The 25,190-nt window shown below is 41.4% G+C and overlaps 1 protein-coding gene across 3 annotated transcripts in view; it reads right to left on the bottom strand.

Annotated features, from left to right (window-relative positions):
- The window catches only part of CDH8 (cadherin 8), a 260,715-nt gene that overhangs the window by 92,032 nt on the left and 143,493 nt on the right, over window positions 1–25,190 (bottom strand). Inside the window, exons 5-8 of one of the 3 annotated variants that reach the window (XM_075009191.1) lie at window positions 19,603–19,770; window positions 15,013–15,200; window positions 12,003–12,256; window positions 4,442–4,578 (exon numbers count right to left, since the gene is read on the bottom strand). In XM_075009191.1, coding sequence (XP_074865292.1) covers window positions 4,442–4,578; window positions 12,003–12,256; window positions 15,013–15,200; window positions 19,603–19,770 — 747 coding nt within the window. Of the gene's footprint in view, window positions 1–1,008; window positions 1,145–3,579; window positions 3,595–4,441; window positions 4,579–12,002; window positions 12,257–15,012; window positions 15,201–19,602; window positions 19,771–25,190 lie in introns of those variants that run through there. The other 2 variants (XM_075009189.1, XM_075009190.1) reach the window with 2 other exon arrangements.

Below are 25,190 nucleotides of genomic sequence, written 5' to 3'. Positions count from 1 at the left end.
ACCTCAGACACTACATGAGAAAACATGTCACCCCAGGTAAGAGAGAAGGCACCTTTAGAAAAATACATTTTGTTTAAACAGTAAAAGGTGTTACAGCATTTTATACAAAATCTCCTCTGTTTAAATCAGTCACCTCACCAAACAGCATTGACATTAATGCTACCAGAGTCTCATATAGTTACACCAGTGCTGGTCAAAATATCGGTGAAAAAAAAATCATGGAAATGTTTGTGAAATACCTTTCTACTTTTCTATCACAATTTTGTTTTCATAGCAAATTTTCAATCATCTCTAATTACTAGCTGCTTGGATACCTTACACCAGAGTTTTTCAACTGGTGCACTGCGAAGACTGTGTGCTCTGAAATTTGTCAATTTCCCCTCCCCATGGTTCTTTGCAGAACCATCTCAGGGGGAAATTGACGACCCTATGCCAGCTGCAGCCCAAGCAGCAAGGCTGCCTGCTCTGCTGTGGCAAGGGATCGGGGATGGAGGCAGGAACCTGTTGGAGCTGGGACACAGGTTAAATGCTGAGCCCCAGCGATGGCAGGGAGAGGCAACATTTATGAGCTGTCGATTCAGCTGAAAAAATGGGGCGTGCCATGGGATTGTTTGTCTCATTGAAACGTTCCATGTTACTGAAAAGGGTGTAAACTTCTGCCTTAAACATCAAATTCAGAAGCAAGCAGCCTCTCTGGCTAAGAGCCCACAGGAACTCCATGGGCTTCCCAATAAGTCTCTCTCTATTCTGCAGGATTACTCTTTCCTGGCCTCTACATTTTCTTGGGGATCACTCTCTCCAAGCTTCAGTGTTTCCCCAATATCTTGCTAGTGACAGGACAAATACCTTGTACATACATATGTCCAGAAAATGCAATAAATCCCTCTGGTGATGGTAGACTACTTTCCACAACAATGCCAAGTGTTGCTTTTGAGAATTAAAAGGAAACCATACATTCATAAACAAGGATCATGCAGAAGGCTTACAATACTGTTAGCACCACTGTACCTTTCCTCCAAATTGTGCATCTACACCAGTAGTGTGAGGGGGTAATCATGTCAGTCTGCAACCACAAAAATAAATGAGGAGTTCTGTAGCAGGTTTGTTGTATTTTATTTTTGCCTTACTCAGCAGATCAGCCTCTCTCCTGAACAAATTGGCCTGTTTTCCTGTCACTATCAATAGTTGAGTATTAGCTCAGAAGTATATGCATGTGTTATTCTGGGTGGTGCTCAATCACAAATGAAAAACAGTAATTTTGCTTTATTTAGCCAATTTGTCCAAAGTTGGTGGATTTCTTTTATGTCTAGACTCACTATTCTAGGTTTGTAAAGTTATGTGTGAAAGTTTAGTGGAATATATTTGTGGGATGGAAGTAAGGATGCCTTAAGGAAAACTGGTATAGAGAAGTTCCTTATAAATCAGTATTTTTACATCCACAAAAATCTAACCATTGCAGTTTACAGCTTTCTCCACTACAGATAGTAGTATGACTCATTGGCTGGTATTATTCCATGCAAAATGTGGACTGTACTCTAGAGTCATAACTGTTTCTCTCTAAATGGCTGTTTTCATAGTTTAGGGCTTCTGAGAGTAGAAAGCAGTCAGGCTATGAAACTGATGTTAGCTACCCACAAGATTTAACAGGAATGAACAGGGAAATGGCTATTTTTACTACTATGCACAGACCACAATGGTAGGTCATAGTAATACAGTTTACTATGCATCAAACTCTCAGATTCCAAGGTAGAAGGAAATACTGTAGTGATCTAGTCTGAACACCCACATGTCAAAGGCAAGAGAATTTGCCCAAAATAATTCCTACAGAACCTTATCTTTTAGAAATAATGTCCAATGTGGGTTTAAAAGTTGTCAGAACCAAATCCACCACAATTTATCTTGATGTATTATTCCAGTAATTAAGCTATTATTATGTATTATTTATAAACTATTACTTTACTTTTAAAATTGTATACCTTATTTCCAGTCTGAATTCATATACATTTATCTTCAAGTTATATGTTACTTTTCTACATGAAAGAGCTTGTTATCAAATATTTGTTCCCATATAGGTACTTAATAAGACTATATTTCTCCTTAAAACTCTTCTTAAGCTAAATAGTTTGAGGTCCTTGAACCATAAGTCATATTTTTGTATTCTTTAATCATTCTTGCTTCTCTTCTCTATACCTTCTACTATTTATCAAAATCCTTCTTGAACAGTGGACAGAGAATTACACACGGTATTCCATCTGCAATAGCTCAGTGGTTTGAGCATTGGCCTGCTAAACCCAAGGTTGTGAGCGTAATCCTTGAGAGGCCATTTAGGGATTTGGAGCAAAATAGATTGTTTAAGGAAAAGAAAAGTGATAGTTCAAGGGGGCAGGGGACTGGACTCAGTGACCTCCCGAGGTCCCTTTCAGCTCTATGAGATATGTATCTCTCTGTCTCCTTGTGTATGTGTGTATGTATACACACGCACACCCATTAGCTACAGAGGTTACATAACTTCTTCACTCCTACTGGAGATTCCATGGTTTATGCTTTGGCCACAGTTCTGCAATGAGAATTGATGGTCAGCTGATTATTCACCACAACCCTAAATACTTTCAATCACTGTTTCTCAGGATTGTCACCCATTGTGTAAGTGTGGCCTATTATCTTTGTTCCCAGAAGTCTACATTTTCCTTCAGCCATATTAAAATGCTCTCTATCAGTCTCCTGACTTCTTCATTATTTACACCATCCCAATTTTGTGTCACCAGTAAATTTTATCAGTGATATTTTTTTCCATCCAGGTCATTGATAAAAATGTTAAATAACATGAAGTCAACTTGAGATTTTATTTCATATTAAATTATATCTTTCTTGTGTATGCATATACTTCAGTTACCACTCATGGCTTGCACTTTCAAGCTTTAGAAGAAAAAACTGATAATCAAAACTATTGTAAAATCTAAGTGAAAACCTTTTTTCTGTCATACATTGTTATGTAGGAAGCTGATGGTGTTACAGGCTTCACAATTTAAAGTAGCAGTTATTACAGCACCCTATTTTAGTGGGGCTAACAGCAACTATGGGACCCAGGGCAATATGGGAGGGAGCACCATATCTCAGTGGGGCTGACAGCAACTGTGGGTCCCAGGGTGCCTGGAAGGGGCATGGTCAAAGATGGAAGGGGTGGGGCCTAGGGGAAGTTAACCCTTAGCAGTCATCCAATCATGATGCTGTCCACACAAACAACCTTGTGGAACAGTGCTGCCATGGCAGTTCAAAGGTGCCCAAAACATCAGGCCCCTTTAAAATGCCAGGCCCCTGTGCAACTACCCCTTTGCCCCTCTCCCCTTGTTGACAGGCATACTTATATTTAAATCAGATGGTTAGATAAGAGTGAGAGTATGCAAGATGAAAATCAGTAGAGACCATTAACATGGTTAGTATGGTTATGGTTATCATATCATTAGAAAAGCTGAATGGTTTCTTCAGCAGACGACAGGATTCTTACATCACTGTGCACCTAGTAATGAAAATTGCGTATACACAATATGGCAGAATAAGTATATTAGCAAGAACACATACTTATCTCAGCTGAACCTGCAAAAAGATAGGAAAATCACTTAGCAACATCGTGAAAGGATAACACACCAACTTTCCTAATGTTTCTTTACTGAAATAAGTTCTCTATGTAAAGTTTCCTTTCTAAAATAATAATAATTAAACCTGTTTAAACCCTACACTCCAAACATTAAACTAATTGAGAATTTTACTGGCTTATGGTCTAAGGCTCAGATTTTAATGATATTGAGACAATATTGTGCTGTTTTACAATGTCTAATTGATTCAGAACCCAAAGCCTAATCTCAAATCTGAAATTCTAAATCTCATTCAGTCTCAATGGTACTTAAGATTTTAGAAATCTGGGCCTAAAACACGCATCCTACAGATATTTAAACACATATTTAAACATATTGAATACACACTTAAACACACAAACTTTGATCACATGCAAGTTACATGCACATATAACCATTTATGCAACAGGTCAAAGGAAATACTCATAGTAAAGACCTCAGGTTCTTAGGTTTTGGTCCACAGTTGACTTCAATATTGTGAGGATTTCATCCTCCTCCTATTAGATTCACACCATATCTTCCTTCTCTCTTACATTTACAGATTTCCTGCACAACCAAATTCATATTTTCTTTTATAAACATGTGTTACTTTCCTTACTTATAAAATACATTTTTAAAATAGAAATGATGTCAGAAGAACACCATACAAAGTTAGCTTACCTTTCCAAAAATGTTGGAATTTTAAAATCTCAACCATTTATTCCATAGAATATCCCTACTTGCTATTAAAATATTTGAAATGACAACAGACATTATTACAAGACAAATGGAACCAAAAGTAAAGCATGGACAAATGCATAGGTACTTACTGGTTTCCGTAGCTACAATGGTTATGTTGTGCCACGTGTTTGTTTCTCTGTCGAGTGGGGTTGCCAAAGTTATTTTTCCATCATCTGCATTAATGTTGAACTGTCTCTCAAGGTCAGTATGTCGATCAATGGAAAACCTACAAAATGGATATCCTGTTAATCTACTCAAATAAGCTGTATGATCTGTGAGAGAATTTAAGTTATCCTCTGAGAACTGCAGTTTTCTAGCCAAATGGATTGAGAAGCTCGATAGCATAATACTTCATAAGACAAAATGGCTTACTCTGTCTCAAGAAATGTAATTATTGTCCAAGGAGTAATTAGCTGAATAGTCAACATAACGGTCATAAACTGCCATCAGGTTCAGTAGGTAACATCTTTAAAAACCACTGCTGATCAAGAGTTAATTAGACAATCCATCACATTTATTAGCTAGCTTCTACAGTATTTCATACCAACTGCTTACAATTTCAACACCAATGTATTAAATACATACAAAAACATTGTGCTTCGTGGTTATTTTAGACAAATGTTGAAATATATTGTTTTACTAATATTGTTCAGTTTTAATCATGCATGAACTACTAAGCAAGAATGTTACCTGCTTAGTTTTCAAAGTGACTCCCAAGACAAGAGGTGGTTAATGAATCACCATTTTTCAGTAACGCACTTAAAAAAAAAAAAAAGAAAAAACCCTACAGGAACTGACTGTTATATGGATTGACATAATTGGTTTCTAACAAAACAACTTTGATCTGACAGCTAGTCAGAGCTTGCAAATGAGAATATACAGGTAAATTATGCAGCCTAAACATAGCCAGCTTGACTAGCAGGAAAGAGCTTCAGTAGATTGCTCCAACAGTGCGTTAAGCAGAATGATGATTTAGGGTTCAGCAGAAGAAATCTTTTTATATAGGTTCATTTTCATAGAGTTGTTTTATTAATATATTACTTGAAAAACATGATCTAAACTGGAAAATTAAGTCTTCCCATTGTTTGATGGGTGAGATACAAAGAGAATTTATCACAAACTACAGATATGGTACAACAGTCACTGGCTTCAAGGGGTTTTACTGAATCTAAACTGTGGAATTATATAAGAGACTGTAATGCTTTTGTGTCAAGGTATTATAGAAAATAACAGTATGCATTGATGGTTCTGCCTCTGTTCTGCATTATACTTAGGCATAATGGGGTGAGTAAGGATTGAGTGTCAGAGTGGATTACACACTTTATGTTGTGGTTATGCTCTAGACAGTGACTCAAAAATGGCTCTTTCCTATCACACATCTGTTTCCTACTAACAGTTTGCTTAGCTCACTGATGAAAAAAACATATTTTACTTCAGTCAAGAAGAGAGCTATTAAGATACGAGCCTATTCTATTCCTTCTCATGCATCATGATGAACTTCCACCAAAGTTCTGCTTAGAGAGGTTTTCTTTGTAATGATGACATACATTTTGATATGGTGTAAGATTAAACAAAACTTGATCAACCTTAACTAATTACTGATGTAACTCCACTGATGTCAACAGAATATACCAGGAAAGAACTTGACTTAGCAGAGTGATTTAGTTAGCTCTAGTAGTTGAAGCTTAAATCTCCATATTATATGAGTTTTGTTTCAGTATTTGATCAGTAAATCATTTGTTCATATGTAGAAGCAGAGAAGTGTTGCAATTTAATGTTTCTGGTAAATTTAGTAAAAATATTGTCCATTTTAAAAGTTTTCATTCAGGTCAAATGTTTATTGGGGAAGCTCTGAAAGACTCACAAAGATTGTTTGTTACAAACTTATATTGAGAAAAATAGATTAGGACATTAAAGTATTAGTAGATTAATAAAAAATGTACTTAACATTAAAACCCTCTTTGGTCAGAAAGATGTTTTATATTTGATTTACAGTATTAAAAAAAGAACCACAGCCAAATTTTCATGCTTAGGGCAAGGCACTTACATTTATATTTGGACCTTTGAGTAAAGTGATTTTCAAGTGAGCTGAGCGCACTCAGCTACTATTGACTTGAATAAGAATTAATTTTTTTCCATTTGTGTCATATCCCTTTGTATCATAATTCCATTCTTGGTTCTGTATCAATAATATACATTTGAAAGTTATATAATGGGGAATTTAACATCTGTAAATTTATTGTATTGACTTTATTCCTAACTATATTTATTCAGAATGCAAAAAATCCTTTAACATAAAAAAAAACTTAACACAAGTTACATGACTTGTGAAGCTACCTGAAAATGATATGTAGCTCTTTTTTTAATGGGGGTGCAATGTCAAATATATAATGTATTACATAAATATATATTTCTATAAAATAGAAAAGAATACCACAGAAAATAATACCATTGGAAATTGCCATGGGAACACCAGAGGTTATGTGGACTTTTTTGTTAGTTTATTAGACTGTGCAGGGGAAAAGAGGTGATGTGACCATACATTTCTTTAGCTGAAAATTCTGTGCCTGCTTCTGACTGTTCTCTCTAGATTTACCTTGGTGCACCTCCACTGACTTAATGTGAGCTGTGCTTGATTTACGTCAAGGCAAATGAGAGCAGAATGCAACCTTCACAGTTGAAAACTACTGTGCTGATCCTACTGAGATCGGCATTGCAATATTGATGCTGTAAATCACACTATCTCAATGATGCTAGGCAAAGAGGGCATGTTACTTGGTGACTGAGATAAACAATTGTACCTTAGGAAGGCAAAAAATACTGTACTCAGGTTTTTAAGGCCTGCTGTGAATTAAGAAAATGATCCACTGCAACCAAACACAAAGTCTCTCCAATATGAATTTGAGCAAAACCTGCTACAATGAAGCTTACTTCTTTCACACAGGCAGACTGAAAGGCCATGATCATTTGAATTTATAGGAGCACAGAGAGAATGTAGGCACAGAGTATATAGGAAGCAAAAATTATTACTCATGCTTTCTGCTGTTCATTTGGACCAAGACTCAGCCAAGGTAATAAAATAAGGGAAATATGAAATGAAAAGCACTAGAATAAGTCAACACAGGCTTGAAGAGGAGCTTAGAATAACAAAAAAATGCTGATGTGATATACTGAGGCATTCTAGGTCAGATTTGCTGCCTTTCCCTTTCAGCAAGGGAACACCATGGAAAGTAAGGTATCACTCATTCTGAACAGCAGGGTGGGTGCCTAGACACAAGTGCATAACTATAAATTATACATTTACAAAAGTTTTGATGTAATTTGGAATTTGTCTGATTAGTACAAGCTTGAAAAAATCTGTTCAGATTTATGACTATTTTATATCAGCAGAGTTTAAAAGGGAACCAGTGACTTAAATAATTTGGAACAGAGAAATTGTAATGGTAGAGTAAAGAAGCAGAGTTGATTCTTTAAAAAATAGCACTAGGTTATGAGATGCAGATGCACAAAGAAATGAGTTTTCCTTAACCTACTTCAGAATTTGTACCAACAAACAAATCATATGCAAGAGAACACCAGAACAGATAAGTAAGATCAAATCCACAGCTGGATCTTCCAGAACTACTTCCCTACAGACTACTAGTGTTCTTGCATCCCTAGACCTGCAGCCGGATGGAGGTAGTGAGATAATGGCCACATTACAGATACACAAAAAGCCTCATCCTTCAGTCTGTTCTGGGATAACTCCTTTTAAATTTAAAAGTACAGGATTCAGGATTGAGCTATCTGGTTGCTATAGATTATTGCTTTCCCTGACTACAGTTCCTAACATACAATCATTCACATTTGGACTGGGGCCAAACGGTGAGGCTATGAAGGGAAACAAGATATACTTGGGAATGCTTAAGACTAGAGTGTCTCAGCTGGAGGATCAATAAACAAAACTGCATTGTCAGGATATTTTAAAGGTTTATGTGACAGCTCCTGTCCCCTGGGGACTGGCTGGGCCCACCCCCAACTCCACACCCTGTGACCTCTGGCATCCTAGTTCCACTAAAGTTTAGCTCAGACCTCATGAGGAGGGGAGGCCAGGTAGGCCAAATTCGACTAAATGCATTGCAATCTATGAGCCAGGTCACAGCTCCACTCACAAATCTGGTTCAGTTGGGGGGCAGGGCAAAATGAACAGCCCACACAAGAGCTACAAACCATACCCAGAGCCAAAACCAGCCATCCCCACAGCATTGGATCAGCAGAAGTCACACTGTGGGAAAAATACCAGGAGGACATGACCCTTTTCAGAAGGGGAGAGGTAGGATCTGACTAAAGCTATCTGAGAGCAGAGCTGTAAACTTGGTGAGGCAGGTGGAGCGAACAAAGCCAAGACTGGGACTCCCCCAACTCACCTCACTGGGCCACTCAGATTGTCTGAGTTAAGGGGGCACAACAACTAAAACAAATGCAAAACAAAACAAAACAAAAACCTGGAGGGGACATGTGACCCCATCTGTTCCCCGACATGTCTCCCCACACATACATCATCTCTGGCAGAGGAGGAAATGTGCTTGCTCTTCCCAGGCACTAAAATGCCTAGTCTGCCACAGGGCTCCACACTAGATTATTTTTTGTGCCATGACAGGCCATATATATTTACAAATGATTTCTGAGCTCAAATTAGAGTTTCTAATCTAGATGATGTTCACTGCATCTAAGCTTCAGTGATGGGAAAGAGCAAAGACTGAAACCAAAGTGATTCACAAAATCATATCAATATCCCTGAAATTTTTGGGGGGGTAAATAAATGGGAAAAAAGGCTATTTTGATATTTTTGAAAAAAAATAGTTTTTGTTTACCTTTTAAACAACTTTACTTCCATTTAAAAAAAAGTCCAAAGTGCAATTTTAAATGTAAAAATTAAATAACATTTTTCAGCCAAATAATTTCTTCTATTTTTTTATATGTTATTTCTGAGCATTTTACGATTTGTGGGTTTTGTAGCTAGTTGAGACAAAAACAAATTTTGAAATCTCAAAATTGTCCAAAAATGCATTTTCAATTTTCTGCCCAGAACAAATGTAGGAGGCTTGGATCTATCTCAGTCAGAGTGTAAAGGCAAACCATGTGCCCCAGTTAGTCTTCATGGACTTCAGTTCCAACTGCTGTCTGTGAGTTGCCAGGTGGGGAGGATTCAAATATGATGAATCCACACAGGTAAGTTTCAAGGCCCAAAAGCCTGACATCAAGCTGACCAAGAGGTACGTATTTTTCCCTCCTTTTTCTATGTTTTAAATCCTGATAAAATATAATGTGTTTAAAATAAAGGTGTGCGATCATTTTTAGTTGACACATCTCAGCATCCCTCTTTTGGTAATGACGAAAACGGATGTCAATTAACACTAATTTGGATATGCTGCTTATTAATTTAAAAAAAAGAACCAGAACAGTCATGAGATGTTAATAATGTTTGGTCACTACTAAACTTATCTTGATATTATTTGATGCCCTAAAAGTGAAAGATGCTATACTAATGGCAACGAGGGGTCCTGTGGCACCTTATAGACTAACAGAAAAGTTTTGAGCATGAGCTTGCGTGAGCACAGACTCACTTCATCAGATGCATACTAATGGTAATTTTCCAAATAAGCCAGTCCTGCAGTACTCAAGTTTCCTGATTCTGACAAGGACACAATAGTTTCCTGTTACTGTTAATTAATTAAACTTGATATACAACATATATGTTACTGAGTGACATAAAACTGGACTGGACCAATTATTTTTAATGATGAATATGATGGTGGGCAGAAAAAAAATGGTGTAAATGTTACAGGAATGTACTTAGCACTATGTTGTTATCTTTATGTGTGCATCCTTACAGTTGATGAAAGGCTGGGTATGAGTCAACAGTGTGCCCTTGTAGCCAAGAAGGCTAATGGCATGTGTTGGGGTGCATTAGGAGAAGCATTACCAGCAGATCTAGAGAAGTTATTATTCCCCTCTACTTGGCACTGGTGAGGCCACATCTTGAATATTGCATCCAGTTCTCGGCCCCCCAGTACAGAAAGAATGTGGACACATTGGAGAAGGTTCAGCAGAGGGCAACAAATGATTAAGGAGCTGGAGCACATGACCTCTGAGGAGAGGCTGAGAGACTTGGGCTTATTTAGTTTGCAGAAGAGAAAACCGAGGGGCAATTTGATAGCAGTCTTCAAATTCCTGAAAGGGGGCTCTAAAGAGGATGGAGAGAGACTGTTCCCAATGGTGACAGATGGCAGAACAAGGAACAATGGTCTGAAGTTACAGAAGGAGAGTTGTAGGTTGTATATTAGGAAAAACTATTTCACCATGAGGGTGGTGAAGCACTGGAATGCAGTACCAAGAGAGGTGGTGAAATCTCCATCCCTAGAGGTTTTTAAGTCCCGGTTTGACATAGTCATGACTGGGATGATTTAGCTGGGGTTGATCCCACTTTAGGCAGGGGACTGGACTAGATGACTTCCTAGGGTCCCTTCCAATCCTATAATTCTATGATTCTATTATTCTATGAAAATGGGTATAACATATATCATGAGAGTGGAAAGGTGGGGTGGTACAGAATGTTGTCAGAAGTCACCTTGCTTAAACTTTACCAGTTCTTCTCAAATATACACTCTGTGGGACTGACTTTGCAGTCTATTTTGATAAATCTTTTATTTACTTTAAAACACATTTTCCCTGAGCAAAGTGTTCGGTCTTGGGCCCAGAATTCCTTAATATGACAAAGTATTATTTTGGGGGGCCAACAACCACTGCAGGTCCTGGGACAAGGTGGGAAGGGGGTCTGGCTCCATAGTTCCAGAAGGGGTATGGCCAAGGCTGAAAGGGGTGGGGTCTAGGGCAGCCATCCCTTTGCATTGCCAGGACCACATCACTGCCTCACCCCCTCCAGAACCACACAGCATGGCAGAGCAGTGCTGCTGTGGCATTTCAGAGGAACATGGTGCAACTGTCCCGGGCCTCCCTCTTAGGAGATCTGTTTGGAACTGACTTTTGGAACTGTCTAATGTTATCACATAAGAGATTAGCAAAGGGGGAAAGATGTGCTTGAATAAAAACCAAATGGATATTATTTGAATATGCATAAAACGTTAATGGTAGATTTTATCTAATCTGAGTCACATCAAAGAGGAGTAATGTATAAACGAATGAAAAGAAGAAAAATTCTTCCCTGGAACAAACTATTCATTGGCATTAAATCAGGGGTGAGTTTGTCTTAAGAAAATCAGTACAGACAATACAAGAAATACTTCCACCATTACGACCAATTATATGGAATTATCTTGAACTCAGCATAGTTAAGGAGGAAACGGGAAGATTATTTCAAACTAAATACAGTAAGTGAAATAAACATTCAAATGTCAAATGCTGTGCTCAGATTTCTTACATCCTTTTATGTCTTAGTTCCTTTTCATTCCCATTAGTGTGAACGAGGGACTGTGTAACATTTAACCCAGCAAAGATGTTTTTCAGGTGAAACACAGAAGGTGATGCTTTGTCAAAAAGGAAACATGGAAAGCGAAAGCAAACTGCTCTGAACTCTAGCATTAATTTCTCTAACAATACACTTAGAAATCTCATAGCAGCTTCTTTATGATAACTTTAAAGCAGCTCTACCTTATGGGACTAGCAGACATATCAGGGTCATGAGCAGTCACTTGACCAATCACAGAGTTAATGGCAGCATTTTCATGCACTTCCAAAAGATAAGTAGGTGATGAAAAGACTGGTGGCTCATCAGCATCTTCCACTCCAATTTTTACTGTTGCTGTATCCTTGAATGGTCCTCCACTGATGAAGCGAGGATCAATGTGAACATTGGCTGCTTCTACCTTCAGAGTATAAGATTTTTTGGCCTCAAAGTCCAGGGGCTGTTAAGAATGACAAAGATAAATGACTTGCACTAATGACCAAAGATGCCAGCACAAATAAATATGGATGAAAGTTACATCCATTTAAGTGCATTCACTCAGTTTTTATGCAATAAATTCCCATTCCCTGAGATCCAACGTGTAAATTATCTGGGCATTTATTGATATGTCTAGTATTTAGCCTCAGTGAAAGCAGCCCCTTGTTATTTTTACTTCTGCATAATTTCACTAGCAATTCTCAATGGTCTATTCTCTTTCATGAATTGCATGATCTCAATTTCATGTCAGATTTTTGATATTTTTTTACTGGTGATTACCTGATCTGCATGATAATTGTGCACTTAATCAGTGTTCTCTTCACTTGAAATAAGGAGAAAACATATATGATCTCCATAAGTAATAAATATTTTATTGTCCCTAGCACACTGTGAAAAAATGTAAAATATTAGCAATGATTGTTCTTTAGGTCTAAGAGGTTTTACACAGAAAATTTAGAGCTAACTGTTGATATGAAATTTCACATGCAGATATGAAAACACATTATAACATTATTACACCTCAAATAACTCTTTGCAGCAGTATTAATAGGGTAAAATTAGGCCAATCTGTCCTGCAAATTTCTTATAACTACTGCAGTTTATATGGCTGTAACCTTCTTTAATTTCAGGAGGATAAATCTGGAACCAGTTAATCTAATCCACCAGTGTAACTGAACCATCAGCACTATTGTTTATGATAATTTATTACCGTATATCAGAATGTAAAATTTGAAAAAATTGTCAATGATGTAAAGGAATGAACCATATAGTTACAAGCAAGTCTATAATATCTTCACATGTGACAATTTTTGACTATATAAGATTCAGATCTGCCACTTCATGCACATCTGCATGAGTACATTCACTATATAATTCTCATGTCTCAGAATGATTCAAATTTCAAAAATGCAAATTTGTTAAGCTTTGGAAAGATTTGCATCACAATGCTCAATGGAAAAAAAAAGAAAAGGCCATAGAAGCCTCAAATCTGCAATGCAAATACAAACAAGAACACAAGTAGGGATTACAAAACTCTTTCAGGAACTCTCTGAAAGCTTTTAATATATATTCTTACTTTGAAAATTCGTGTTGATTTTTAGATATGAATCCAGTTCTAATTGGACTTTGCTCTTTCTCAACAATTTCTCATAAACACTACAAGCACTTGCATCTCTGTCTACTCAGAAATTACTAAGCTTTTGTACTTATGAATAGGTGATTGTAGATCAGCATATTCACAATTTGCCAGTCACACTGTCTGTATCATTTTTAGCAATTTCATATTTCTCATGATAATGACAGCATTCTATATATTGAGTCACGCCTATTTCCCAGAGTACCATATTCAAAATTTACTCTACATTGTCAAAAATGCTATGACTTTAAAATTGCAGGCGGGGGAGAAGAAGAAAAGAAAGAACCCCACACACTTTAGGCAACTGTCTCCTTACATATATTTTCTGCTACAGAGAACAAAAGTGGTTATTGCTCTCAGGATGAACACGCAAAACAATACTATGGTTGATGCTCAGTTATGAAATAATTGGTAAGGGAAATGGGGCACAAAGCTAATTGCTTTAGTTTACAAAGCAGGCCCACAGCATACAACAATTAACAAAGCATAGGAGATCAGGAACCTGTAATCATGTTTTTAACCCAGGCAAAAGCACAGATGCATAGGTTTTTTTTTTCTTTAGTTTGTTTATTTCTTATGAATAGGTCACCTCTGTAAAAGTATAATAAACGATTTTCATTGGTAGAGGTTTACATTCTGCCCTCCTTATTCCAATAACCGCCAAAAAGTTGAATGTTAACTCTCCTTACATACTGAATTCTTATTTTCCAAGCACATGCAAATTTACTGTATTTGTTTAATTCTAAAAGAATATCAGAGTGCTTTATGATGAACATAAAATCCCCCCAAAACCCTAATGATCATTTTATAATGTTATAATTTATAATCATAGTTTAAAGTCAGGGTTTCTGAAAGACTTGAGTTTTGTCATTGATTTCAGTGGGGCCAGGATTTCACCCCAGATATCTAATTGTGACAGAGAGATAGCCGTGTTAACCTGTATTCGATCAAAACAAAAAAACAGTCAAATAGCACTTTAAACACTAACAAAATAATTTATTAGGTGATGAGCTTTCGTGAGACAGACCCACTTCTTCAGTCTCTTCTGGTAAGGCTATGATCTGAAGAAGTGGGTCTGTTCCATGAAAGCTCATCAACTAATAAATTACTTTATTAAAGTGCTATCTGACTGCTTTTTTGTTTTGACAGATGTCCAATTGTGCATCCACTTTCCTGTATGTGCATGGTCAGATGGGCCTCTTCAGCTATGCAAGCACAAAACCTCCAAATTGCACACACATATTCAGAAAGCATACACAAACAAAAGGAGTAGCGGACCTGCAGGTTTACTTTGAACTTCAGTTTGCCACCTTTACTTACACTGGGTACTTCCTTATAACGTGAGTAGGCCCACTTAAAACACTACTCATGGAGCAAAGATTGTTCTGAATAGGTTGGGGTACCAGAATGGGTTCCTGGATTCCACATACTTTATTATTTAATAAATACTCATGAAGTATATATTCACTGATCAGGATTTAACAGACATACAACTGGCCAAATACTAAAAAAATTATCTGACCAGTGGCCAAACTGCATAATTGTACATGGATGAAAGTTAGTTTTACACAGTTGTCATTTACCTTTCTCAGTTTAATAATGCCTTCCTGAGTCTGAGCGTCTGATGTGATTTCAAACATTTCCATTCCATCCCCTTCAATGATGTCATAGGATGACTTAGCATTTTCTCCAATATCCAGGTCATTTGCTTTTACCCTTCCTATTGGCTCCCCAATAGAAATGTCCTCCATGACTGAGAAGTGATACTGACCTTCCAAACAAGAGGAAAAGACTAAATATTATGCCTGCTTCCAGTTCACCTTTCATGCTGTTTATTCATCTGTTTCCCCAAAGTAAAGTGTCGAGATGCACAACTTATACAAACCACATTTAAACAAATTATTTACTTAGAGCTGCATAGCATCCTCCCTACAAGGGAATGCTCTGTTGACTCAATAATAATATTCTTCTTTTCACTTTCTATATTATCTAGTCTCCTGCCTGTGGGGATGTTCAGGTTGGCAGACATCAGATATTAAGCTATTTTCTGCACAGAAAGATGCAATGTGTAATCTACTGCAAGGCACTCTTGAACTTACCTTTGTATTTACAGACTTATAGACCATTTTTGATAAAATCCAATTATTAACTTTCAACTTGTGCCCAACAGCGAACTGATCCGATACATTAAAGATGTCTCTTATGACTTAAAATCCTCACTGCTCTGTTGACCATAAACTTTAACTTCCACTCTCTGGTCAGAATCTAATTGGTCAGTATATTTTCTGCTGTGAGGTAGAAGATTCACTAATTGGGAGAGATGCAGGAAATGTCCCCCAACTCATGTTTCAAAGGGCACAATACCTATTTCATAATGAGGGATTTCCATCCTTGCAAATTTGCTAAGGTGTGACTTAATGCCAATGAAAGGTCCTGTATGTGCCCTGCAGTATCTGAAAATTTGCAAATGTACTTTATTTCTTGTAATTGTTACTTCAGACACTTTTATATTCAAATGAGATTTATTTAAAACATATACAAATTTAATTTTTAAATGCCTTGTTCCCCTCCCCCAAATTATTAGTGTGTTAAGAAGAAAATCAAAACTCCCCCTTTGATTACGTATCTTCCTGGCTTTACCAATTATTTGGAGACCAGCTGAAGAACACAAAGTATACATGGTCTCTACTCTCTGAAATCCTCTGCCGATGGACTAATTATTGCAGATTCTTAATAATTCCCACCTAGTGTAACGACAGGTAAGCGGTGAGAATGTCAGCTTCAGGACTCTTTGTTACTTGAAAGAATTCAAGCTTAGCAAACAAGTCTGTTATAAATGTCTTCTTGTAGAGGGGGTCTGGACCAATTCTTCTCATCCCCTCTCAGTGACAATTTGCTTCACCACCATGTGTGATTTTCAGACTAATATACTGCATTTTTTTTTTTTTTTTTGCCTACTGAAACCATGAGAGGAAAAGCTTGCTGGTGTAATTAATTAGTGTATTAACTACAATGACAATGTTCAAAACTGAGTATAAAAAGGGCAAATATACAAACAACAGTGAATATCTAAAACTATATATGCATAATCTAACTTAACAGGATTCTTTCCTAAATATCTCCTCTTTACACCAAAACACTATATAGGAGTTCTTTTCTTTTGATGTCATTAACATTTGTATCACTGTATTTACTAAATAAAACTGACATTTGCATGGGGTAGAAGAAGTAACAGCAGTTTAATCTATAATTTATATTTTCTTTAATGTCTCCCAGGCTGAGTACATAATTTGGAGATCATTGAGAATCCTCAGACACATAAAAGCCCAGAAACAATGAGCAGCCATAACAATCAGTTTCCTCCAGAGACTAAATTATGCATTCATTATTTATATTGCTGTCCACACATCACGGTTTGTCTCTTTATACACTTGACTGAATTCTTCATGGTGCTATTTTTTTTTGATTTACAAAGAAGACATACAGAACTAACATTTATTTTTCCATGTTTTTAATTAATGGATAAAAATAGTCCCTAATATCAAGGGATCTGCCATGACATCACAGTTCAGACTATGACCAGCAGTCCATTCTCAGCTTATTTTAAAGCATTCTAACTTTTCACAGCAGTGAGATGTTCTTCTGAATATAATCTTTGAGTAAACTGTTGGGTTAAAAACATCAATGTTTTATAAAATGCCTCTAAAATGATTTCAAAGGGAGCACAGAAATAGTGAAAGTTCATCTTTTTCATTTCTAAAGCCCAGGAGGCTGTTTCAAATCTAACCATAAATACACATTTCTGTCCTTCCCGGAAACAATAAACCGATAAAACACACTGGGTTCATTACAATTTATTGTGAAAACAGTATGTATTACATCTTATGAATTTATATTTCATTCTGGTAAGACTCCATTGTAAGCACGAGCCTTTCTTGGCTTAACGAGAAAATGCAAACTGTGCCTCAACAAAGATGTCCCAACAAGTATCAAAGAACTAAACGATCATATAAGATTAGAGCCATGATTAATCTGCAATGTTAGTCAGCATGACTATGAATACTCAGTTCTAAAAGGTTATATTGACAATAGTGTCTAGATACAATATTTAATCATATGCATCCTCTTTATGAGGGTTTTTCCTCTTTTATATAAACAAAGGAGAAATATCTATATATGTGTTATGATTTTTTGCACTGATGAAAAGTGCTGGATATTACAACCCTGTCTGCATTTATGATTGGAGCTGGAAGGTGTCAGTCCATGTTAATTGTCCACCTAAGAGGTACATCACAGCCAGGATTGGTGGTGGAGGTTTCCTCATACTGCCCAGTCAATGTATGTCAAAATCCAAAACTGAATAGACTACAGGTAAGTACATGTGAGGAGTTTATAGGGTAGAAGTACAACTTAGTCTCCATAGCCATTCAGTTCTTCATCTGCATGCCAAAACTCATGAATGGAAGACAATTAGTAGCAGACCTTCTGATGTGCCCATCTGGTTCCTAGGTCCTGGACGGACACTATCAGCTCATTTTATACTGGCATTAAAGTTCTTTAACAAAGAAGTGACTATTTCTGATGTTAGCGCAAAAGGCAGGCCTCAGGCAAAAGTAGATTTATTGTTACAGATTTAGAACTACTGCACTTTGCAGATATACAAAATAAATGTCTCTCTGCATGATGATGACACAATTCAGACACTAGAAGAATCTATAGATGTTTGCATCATTAAGGGACATGCCAACTTGCATTGTATACGCTCATGCACAAGGCCATGTGAGACAATGTGACGTAAAGTAAGAAAGTCAGGCATTTCATCATATAATAAGAGGATAAAAGAAAAAAAAAGACTGTGCTCTCAATACGAAACACTTATAAACCTCACCTATAATCCCTTATCTCTGCTTACTTATTTACTGCATTTTCTTCTTCTCCCTCCACTTATATACAGATTGAACCTCTCTAACTAGGAACTCTCTCATCCAGCAAACTCTGTAATGCAGCATGATTTTAGTTAGCCAGACAACCACTTATAATCGTTGTGGCCAAGTCTCCCATGGTCCCATAAACTTTGTTTAGGGGCATTAGTGCTGTCTGTCAGTGTTCAGTGCTGTTATTTAGGTGTAATTTACTCCTAAATGTCTTCTAAGAGCCCAGTAAGCAATGGAAGTGTTGGTAATGTGTTAAAAAAATATTGACCTCCCATCATCCAGCAAATTCTCTAGTTCAGCACCAGTCAGGTCCCAAGGGTGCCAGAAGAGAGAGGTTCAGCCTGTATTTTTCGTAAACTCTCGAGATGAAATTTACTCTGTGTCGGGTTTGCCACAGGACTCATGCACTACTGAAAATGGAGACCTCAGAAAAGGTCAAAATGGAGTTTAAAAATGTGCACAGGCATTTCCACCTTAATGGGATGAAATTTACCTTGGATACATAAACAACTTGCTTTAAAATTGCATATGGAGAGAAATAGAGATGACCTAGTGTCAACATTAAAATATTTCCCAGACCTGAAATTGTCTTTGCCCATCCACTTAACCCATCACAAAAAGCCTGGATGATTAGATAAGATTACACATAAGAGCAGTATATTCTAACATGGAATTAAAATATACTATTCCAAATAAAATCAAACCCATTATGTTCCTTTTTTAAACTTTGAAACAGATTATAAATCAGCGCAGAAAAGCTCAGTAGGATTCCAAACCATTCTAACCTAACCCAGCAAGACATTCATTGGAACCTTAGTAGTAAATACAGATTTTGAATTAAAGGTCAACAATTAACTAGACTCAGTTTTTTTAAAAAGTATTTTCTTTACCATATCTAGGCAACCTTTTATTTCTTTTAGCAACTATGTACATCGTTTAAACACAGGATTACCTGTCCTCATAAAATGCAGGAGCATATTTAAAAGTAACTAGAATTTTGAAATAACAACACTATAAATATTTTTTCCCTCCAGCTTCTCCCTGTGCATTTCCTCACCAATATATATGGGCACAATTCTCGTTCCAAAATCTCTTAATCCATCAGTGGCCTATGGTACTTTATATAGCCCTTGCTATATTTTTTGCAAAAAAACCTCTCTGCAGTAAACAAATTTCAATATAATATTAAAATCCAAAGAGATGCATTACATTCTCAGTCAGGAGAACATGCAAACTTACTATGTGCAAATTTGGGAGGATTGTCATTAACATCAGTGAGGGTAATTGTCACTGTTGTGGTTCCAGACAGTCCACCCATATGTCCACCCATGTCCTTTGCTTGGATTACCACAAAGTATTCTTCTTTGGCTTCTCTGTCCATGTTAGGGAGTGCAGTTTTAATTATAGCTAAAATAAAAGGAGAGGGAAACCATGAGGAAGGTTGGATTAATACCTAATTTGCAAAAAAAGAAAATAAAAAAGATGCAGTTAAGAAAATATTTTTTTCCACATAATTTCAAACTTTCAAAATGTGGTTAAGGACACACTTTTCCAGCATCATTTCTATTTAAGCAAATATCAGTACCAAAAGTGAATGCTTATCTGCCTAGTTGAAGATGGTTCTTCTTGATACCAGAGTAGAAAGAACTTGTAGACTTCCAGAATGTGTATCTGCTATCTTTTAATCTCATCAAAAATACTACAGAATTATAAACAAGCAGAACAAAAATATCAATCAAACTTCTGATATATTTTCGTGTTTACAAATTATTTTCTGACATTAACTTAGATTCTTTCCCCACAAGGTCAACAGGAGTTCTGCCATTAACTTCACTAACAGGAGCATGTAACTCAGTGCAAACAGAGCTTTCAGAACTCCATAGTTCAATTCCATAGATTTCAAGCCAGACGGGGCATTTTGTAATTTGACCTCATGCACAACACAGGCCATGCTATAATCCCTGCATCAAACCCATAACTTCTGTTTGAGCTAAAGACTCTCTTTGAGAAAGATATCCAATACAGGACCTATACCATGAGTCATTCATGTAGTCCTTGCTCAGGCAGCGTTCCCACTGCAAGTGCACAACAAGATTGGATTCTTATATCTAAAAGCATCTTGATGAAGTGAAACAGCTCTGTGTTTCTCAAAGGTGTGCTGTGGAGCATTGAAAACAATATGATTAATGGACAGACTAGCAGGCCTATCCTGTATGCAGATCAAAGCATGTAGGCTCCTGCCCCACCCCCATTAAAGTCATGATGGCCCACATTGTTCTCATCAAAGCCCAGGGGCCTGCAATGTTCATTGCAATTGTGTGTGCAATGTTTATTAGCCTATTAATAGCCTATAGCCTATTTCGATGAATAACGTCTACACGTCCTCCAGGGCTGGCAACGTCGACGTTGAACGTCGATGTTGGGCAGCTCCACATCAAAATAGGCGCTGCGAGGGAATGTCTACATGCCAAAGTAGCACACATCGCAATAAGGGTGCCAGGAACAGCTGTAGACAGGGTCACAGGGCGGACTAGCACTTCCAGGGCAACATCTAGCCGCTCCCTTAAAGGGCCCCTCCCACACACACGCAGCCTGCACAGCACAAGGTCTGCAGAGCCATAGGCACTCACACCTCGAGCGATGCAGTCATGGACTCCCAGCAGCAGCAGCAGCAGCAGCAGCAGCAGCAGCAGCCAGAGGTCCACCCAGCCGCCCCTGCAGGAGCAGTGCTCGCCCTGCTTGATGCCATGCAGGAGGCAGCTGAGCACCTCCTTGCCACAGAGAAGGAGCTGCCCACAGGGGAGGAGGACGCAACCCCCAACACTGCAGCACCCCGCCCCGCCCCCCACCGCACACGCCGCCGGCTGTGGAGCTACCCCACGAGCACCGACTGGTGGGAGCAGCTGGTGCTCGGAGAGTGGGACGATGACCGCTGGCTCCAGAACTTTCGCATCAGCCAGCACACATTTCTGGAGCTATGCCAGTGGCTCACCCCCGCACTGAGGCACCAGGACACCACCATGCGGCGTGCCCTCAGCGTCGAGAAACGGGTCGGCATCGCTGTCTGGAAGCTGGCCACTCCAGACAGCTACCGATCCATGGGCCAGCAGTTTGGCGTCGGCAAGGCCACCATCAGGGCTGTCCTCATGGAGGTAAGAGGACCCACGGGGGGAGAGGGGGGAGGCAGCCCTGGCTGGGGAGGGGAGGGGAGGGGAGGGGGGCCCTGGCAGGGGAGGGCCACACACACCCTGCTCACCCTTCATTGGTGCTCTCCCATGTGCTTCCCCTGCAGGTCGTCCACACCATCAACGCCCTGCTCCTCCAGAGGCTCGTGAGGCTTGGGGACCCGGATGCCGCTATCATGGGCTTTGCCACCCTGGGCTTCCCCAATTGCTTCGGGGCTCTGGATGGGACTCACATCCCCATCCGCGCCCCGGAACACAGTGGAGGACTCTACTTAAACAGGAAGGGCTACAACTCAGTGGTCCTCCAGGCCTTGGTGGACAGCTGGGGCTCTTTCCTGGACATATATGTGGGCTGGCCTGGCAGCACCCATGACGCCCGGGTATTCCAGAACTCGGGCCTGTGCCGCCGGCTGGAGGCGGGGACCTACATCCCCCAGTGGAAGATCCCTGTGGGGGACACCACCATGCCCCTCTGCGTCATCGCAGATGCGGCATACCCCCTCCGACCCTGGCTCATGCACCCTTACACAGGCCATCTGTCTGCCAGCCAGGAGTGCTTCAACCAGTGCCTGAACCACACGCACCAGGTGGTGGAGCGCACATTTGGCTGCCTCAAAGGGCGCTGGAGGTGTCTCCTCACCCACCTTGATGCGGGCCCCACCAACATCCCCCAGATTGTGGGCGCATGCAGCGCCCTACACAACCTGGTGAAGAGCAAGGGGGAGGCTTTCTTTCAGGGCTGGGCTGTGGAGGCTGGCAGGGTCGATGTGTAGCCACCCGCTGCCCCAGTCGCCAGGTGGACCCCGAAGGGACCCAGGTCCGGGAGGCCCTGTGGGCCCAGTTCGATAAGGCCATGGGGTGAACTCTGGCAGGCCTCCCACTGCCCCCCCCCATCCTCCACAACACTTCCTGCCCCTACGCCCACACCACAGAGCACCCAAGAGCACACCCCCCCACTTTTCTTGTTAATAAAAGCAGACAGTTGTTCATCAAATCAAATATCTGTAGAACTCTTATTATTATTATCAACAAGACTAACTATTTACAGGCAAAATCTAACTTATATATATATGTATTATAAATAAGGATAAGATGAAAGGGGAAGACAAGGAAGGGGAGAACTATGTACATGGGGGGGCAAGGATCAGCATAGCAACAGAGGTCAATTATACAAACTATTTACAAAAGAACATAACACTGGGGGGAATATATATAAAGGGGGAGGGGAGGGGGCATGTCCTGGGCCCCACACCCCCTAACGTCCAGCGCTGGGGGTGGGTGGCCGGGATCCCTGCCTCGGCCTCAGCCCTGGCCGGGGCTGGCTGGGGGCCGGGCGGACTGGTAGATATGTCCAGCGGGTGTCAGCTGGCCCCAGGTCCCCCTCGGGGGAAGGGCCCTTGGTGGCGGATGGCGGTGCGATGGCGGACGGCGCAGCGGGTGGAGCAGTGGGTGGAGCAGCGCGTGGAGCAGGCAGGGGGGCCAGGTAGTTGGCGATACGATCGAAGGTCCTCATGAAAGCCCCCCATGCCTCCTGGTGACAGGCCAGCACCTGCTCCTGCAGCTGGAGGCGGCGCTCCTCCACCCGCAGCCACTGCTTGGTGACCTCCATCTGCTGACGGTGGAGGGCCAGCAGCTGGGGGTCCGTCGCCGTCGGCTGGTGGTGCTGGGTCCGCCATCTTCCCGCCATGGGGCTGGTCGGTCCTCTGCCGAGGGACTGGCCTGAAGTGATGGCCCCAGGGGGCTGTCCGGGACCACTGACACCTTGCCGGCACTCCCTGGTCCTTCCGATGGTGCAGCTGCAGAACACAGGAGGGGGGAAGAAGAGTGGAGACAGCCATTAGTGTGGGCCCTGATCCATGGCCCTTGTCCCCCCACCCCTCTGGTGCAGGTTCCCCATCCTCGTCCCCGGAAGATGCTGCTGTGATGGGGTTCAGGGGTCCGTGATGCCCAGTTTCTCACAGAAGCCACAGTACAGCAGTCAGAGACAGTCCTTCCAACCCGTCCTGGGGAGAAGACCCCGAGGGGTGCCCCTCTGGGGTGTAGCTTTCCCCCTCCTCAGGCTGGCTGCCTTCTAGCTCTCCCTTCCCCTAGCCTCTAACTGCCGCCACCGATTCAAACCCAGCTCGGCTCCTCCCTCCTCTTTGTTCAGGGCAGAGGTGTAACCTGCCAATTGTAGCCCTAGGGTCATCCTTAGCCACTGGGAGCTATTCTGCTTGTTTCTCATATGTAGCCTGAGTCTCGCATTTACACTCCTCCCACTCCATCACATGCTGCTGCTGCTGCTGCTGGGTGTCCCACCCCCTCCCCCCGGAGGACCCTAGAGGTTCTGCTCCCCCCAGGCCCGGGGATGGGGCATGGCACTGTCGTGCTGGGGGGGGCAGGGGCTGATGCACTCTTCTGAGGGACATGCCACTGCTGCCCTTGGGGCCATGGTCATCTGGGCATGTGGAGGGCTCTTGTCATATCTATTACCCCCGCCCCTCAACCCCGGGGGTGTGCACCGGGGGGGTACATACCTGATGGTCCACTCCCACGGTCGGGGGACACCCGGGGGGCGGACACCCAGCTGGAGCTCCTGGATGGCAGGACGATCCTCAGGCCAGCGTCACTGGAGGAGGACTCCCCCTCCTCCTCCTCCGGTGCCCTGGGGGTGGGCTCCTGGGGGGGCCCCCGGGGTGTGGGGCTTGCCTCCGGGGCGGACTCTGCCTCCGGGGCCTGCTGGGGCTCCTTGGCCGAGGTATCAAGAGTGGCCGGAGGGGAGGAAGTGTGCCGGGGGCCCAGGATGTCCCTGAGCTCCCTGTAAAAGGGGCAAGTGACGGGGGCGGCCCCAGATCGGCCGGCCGCATCCTTGGCCCTGGTGTAATCCTGCCGCAGCTCCTTCACTTTACTCCAGACATGGTCCAGATTGCGGGCAGGGTGACCCCAGGCGGCCAGGCCCTCGGCCAGCTGAGCGAACACATCCGCATTCCGCCTCTTGCTCCCCATTACCTGGAGCACCTCCTCCTCGCTCCAGAGCCCCAGCAGGTCCTGAAGCTTGGCCTCCATCCAGGAGGGGCCCCGCTGCTGCTTCCCCGCCTGGCTGCTGGGCTGGGAGCCCTGTCTCCCCTTGCGGGGGGTCCCCTGGGGGAGCTTCAGGGGCTGGCAGGTGGCCATTGCAGCAGTGGGGTGTGTGTGTGGCTGCTCAGAGACGTGCAGGCTGGCCGCGTGTCTGGGCTGCCGCCTGCACATTCTCTCAGCTTCCTACACAGGAAGGGAGGGGGCGTGGAGCTTTAAGGGGCCGCTGCACGTGGCCACCATCGAGCTCAGGGGCTGCAGAGAGCGTCTCTCAACCCCTCAGCTGATGGCCGCCATGGAGGACCCCGCTATTTCGATGTTGCGGGACGCGCAACGACTACACGTTCCCTACTTCGACATTGAATGTCGAAGTAGGGCGCTATTCCCATCCCCTCATGGGGTTAGCGACTTCGATGTCTTGCCGCCTAACGTCGATGTAGCCGTATCGGGCGCTATTTCGAAGTTGGCACCGCTACTTCAAAGTAGGCGGCACGTGTAGACACGGCTTGTGTGTGCAATGTTTATACACACACACACACACACCCCACACACACACACACCCCTACTAAATAAAATTAACACCTACTA

This window comes from Carettochelys insculpta, chromosome 14 (genome assembly GCF_033958435.1).
Source record: "Carettochelys insculpta isolate YL-2023 chromosome 14, ASM3395843v1, whole genome shotgun sequence".
Lineage (NCBI taxonomy): Eukaryota > Metazoa > Chordata > Testudines > Carettochelyidae > Carettochelys > Carettochelys insculpta.
The sequence above is the reverse complement of the archived record's forward strand: the minus strand, read 5'-3'. Positions and strand labels throughout refer to the sequence as shown.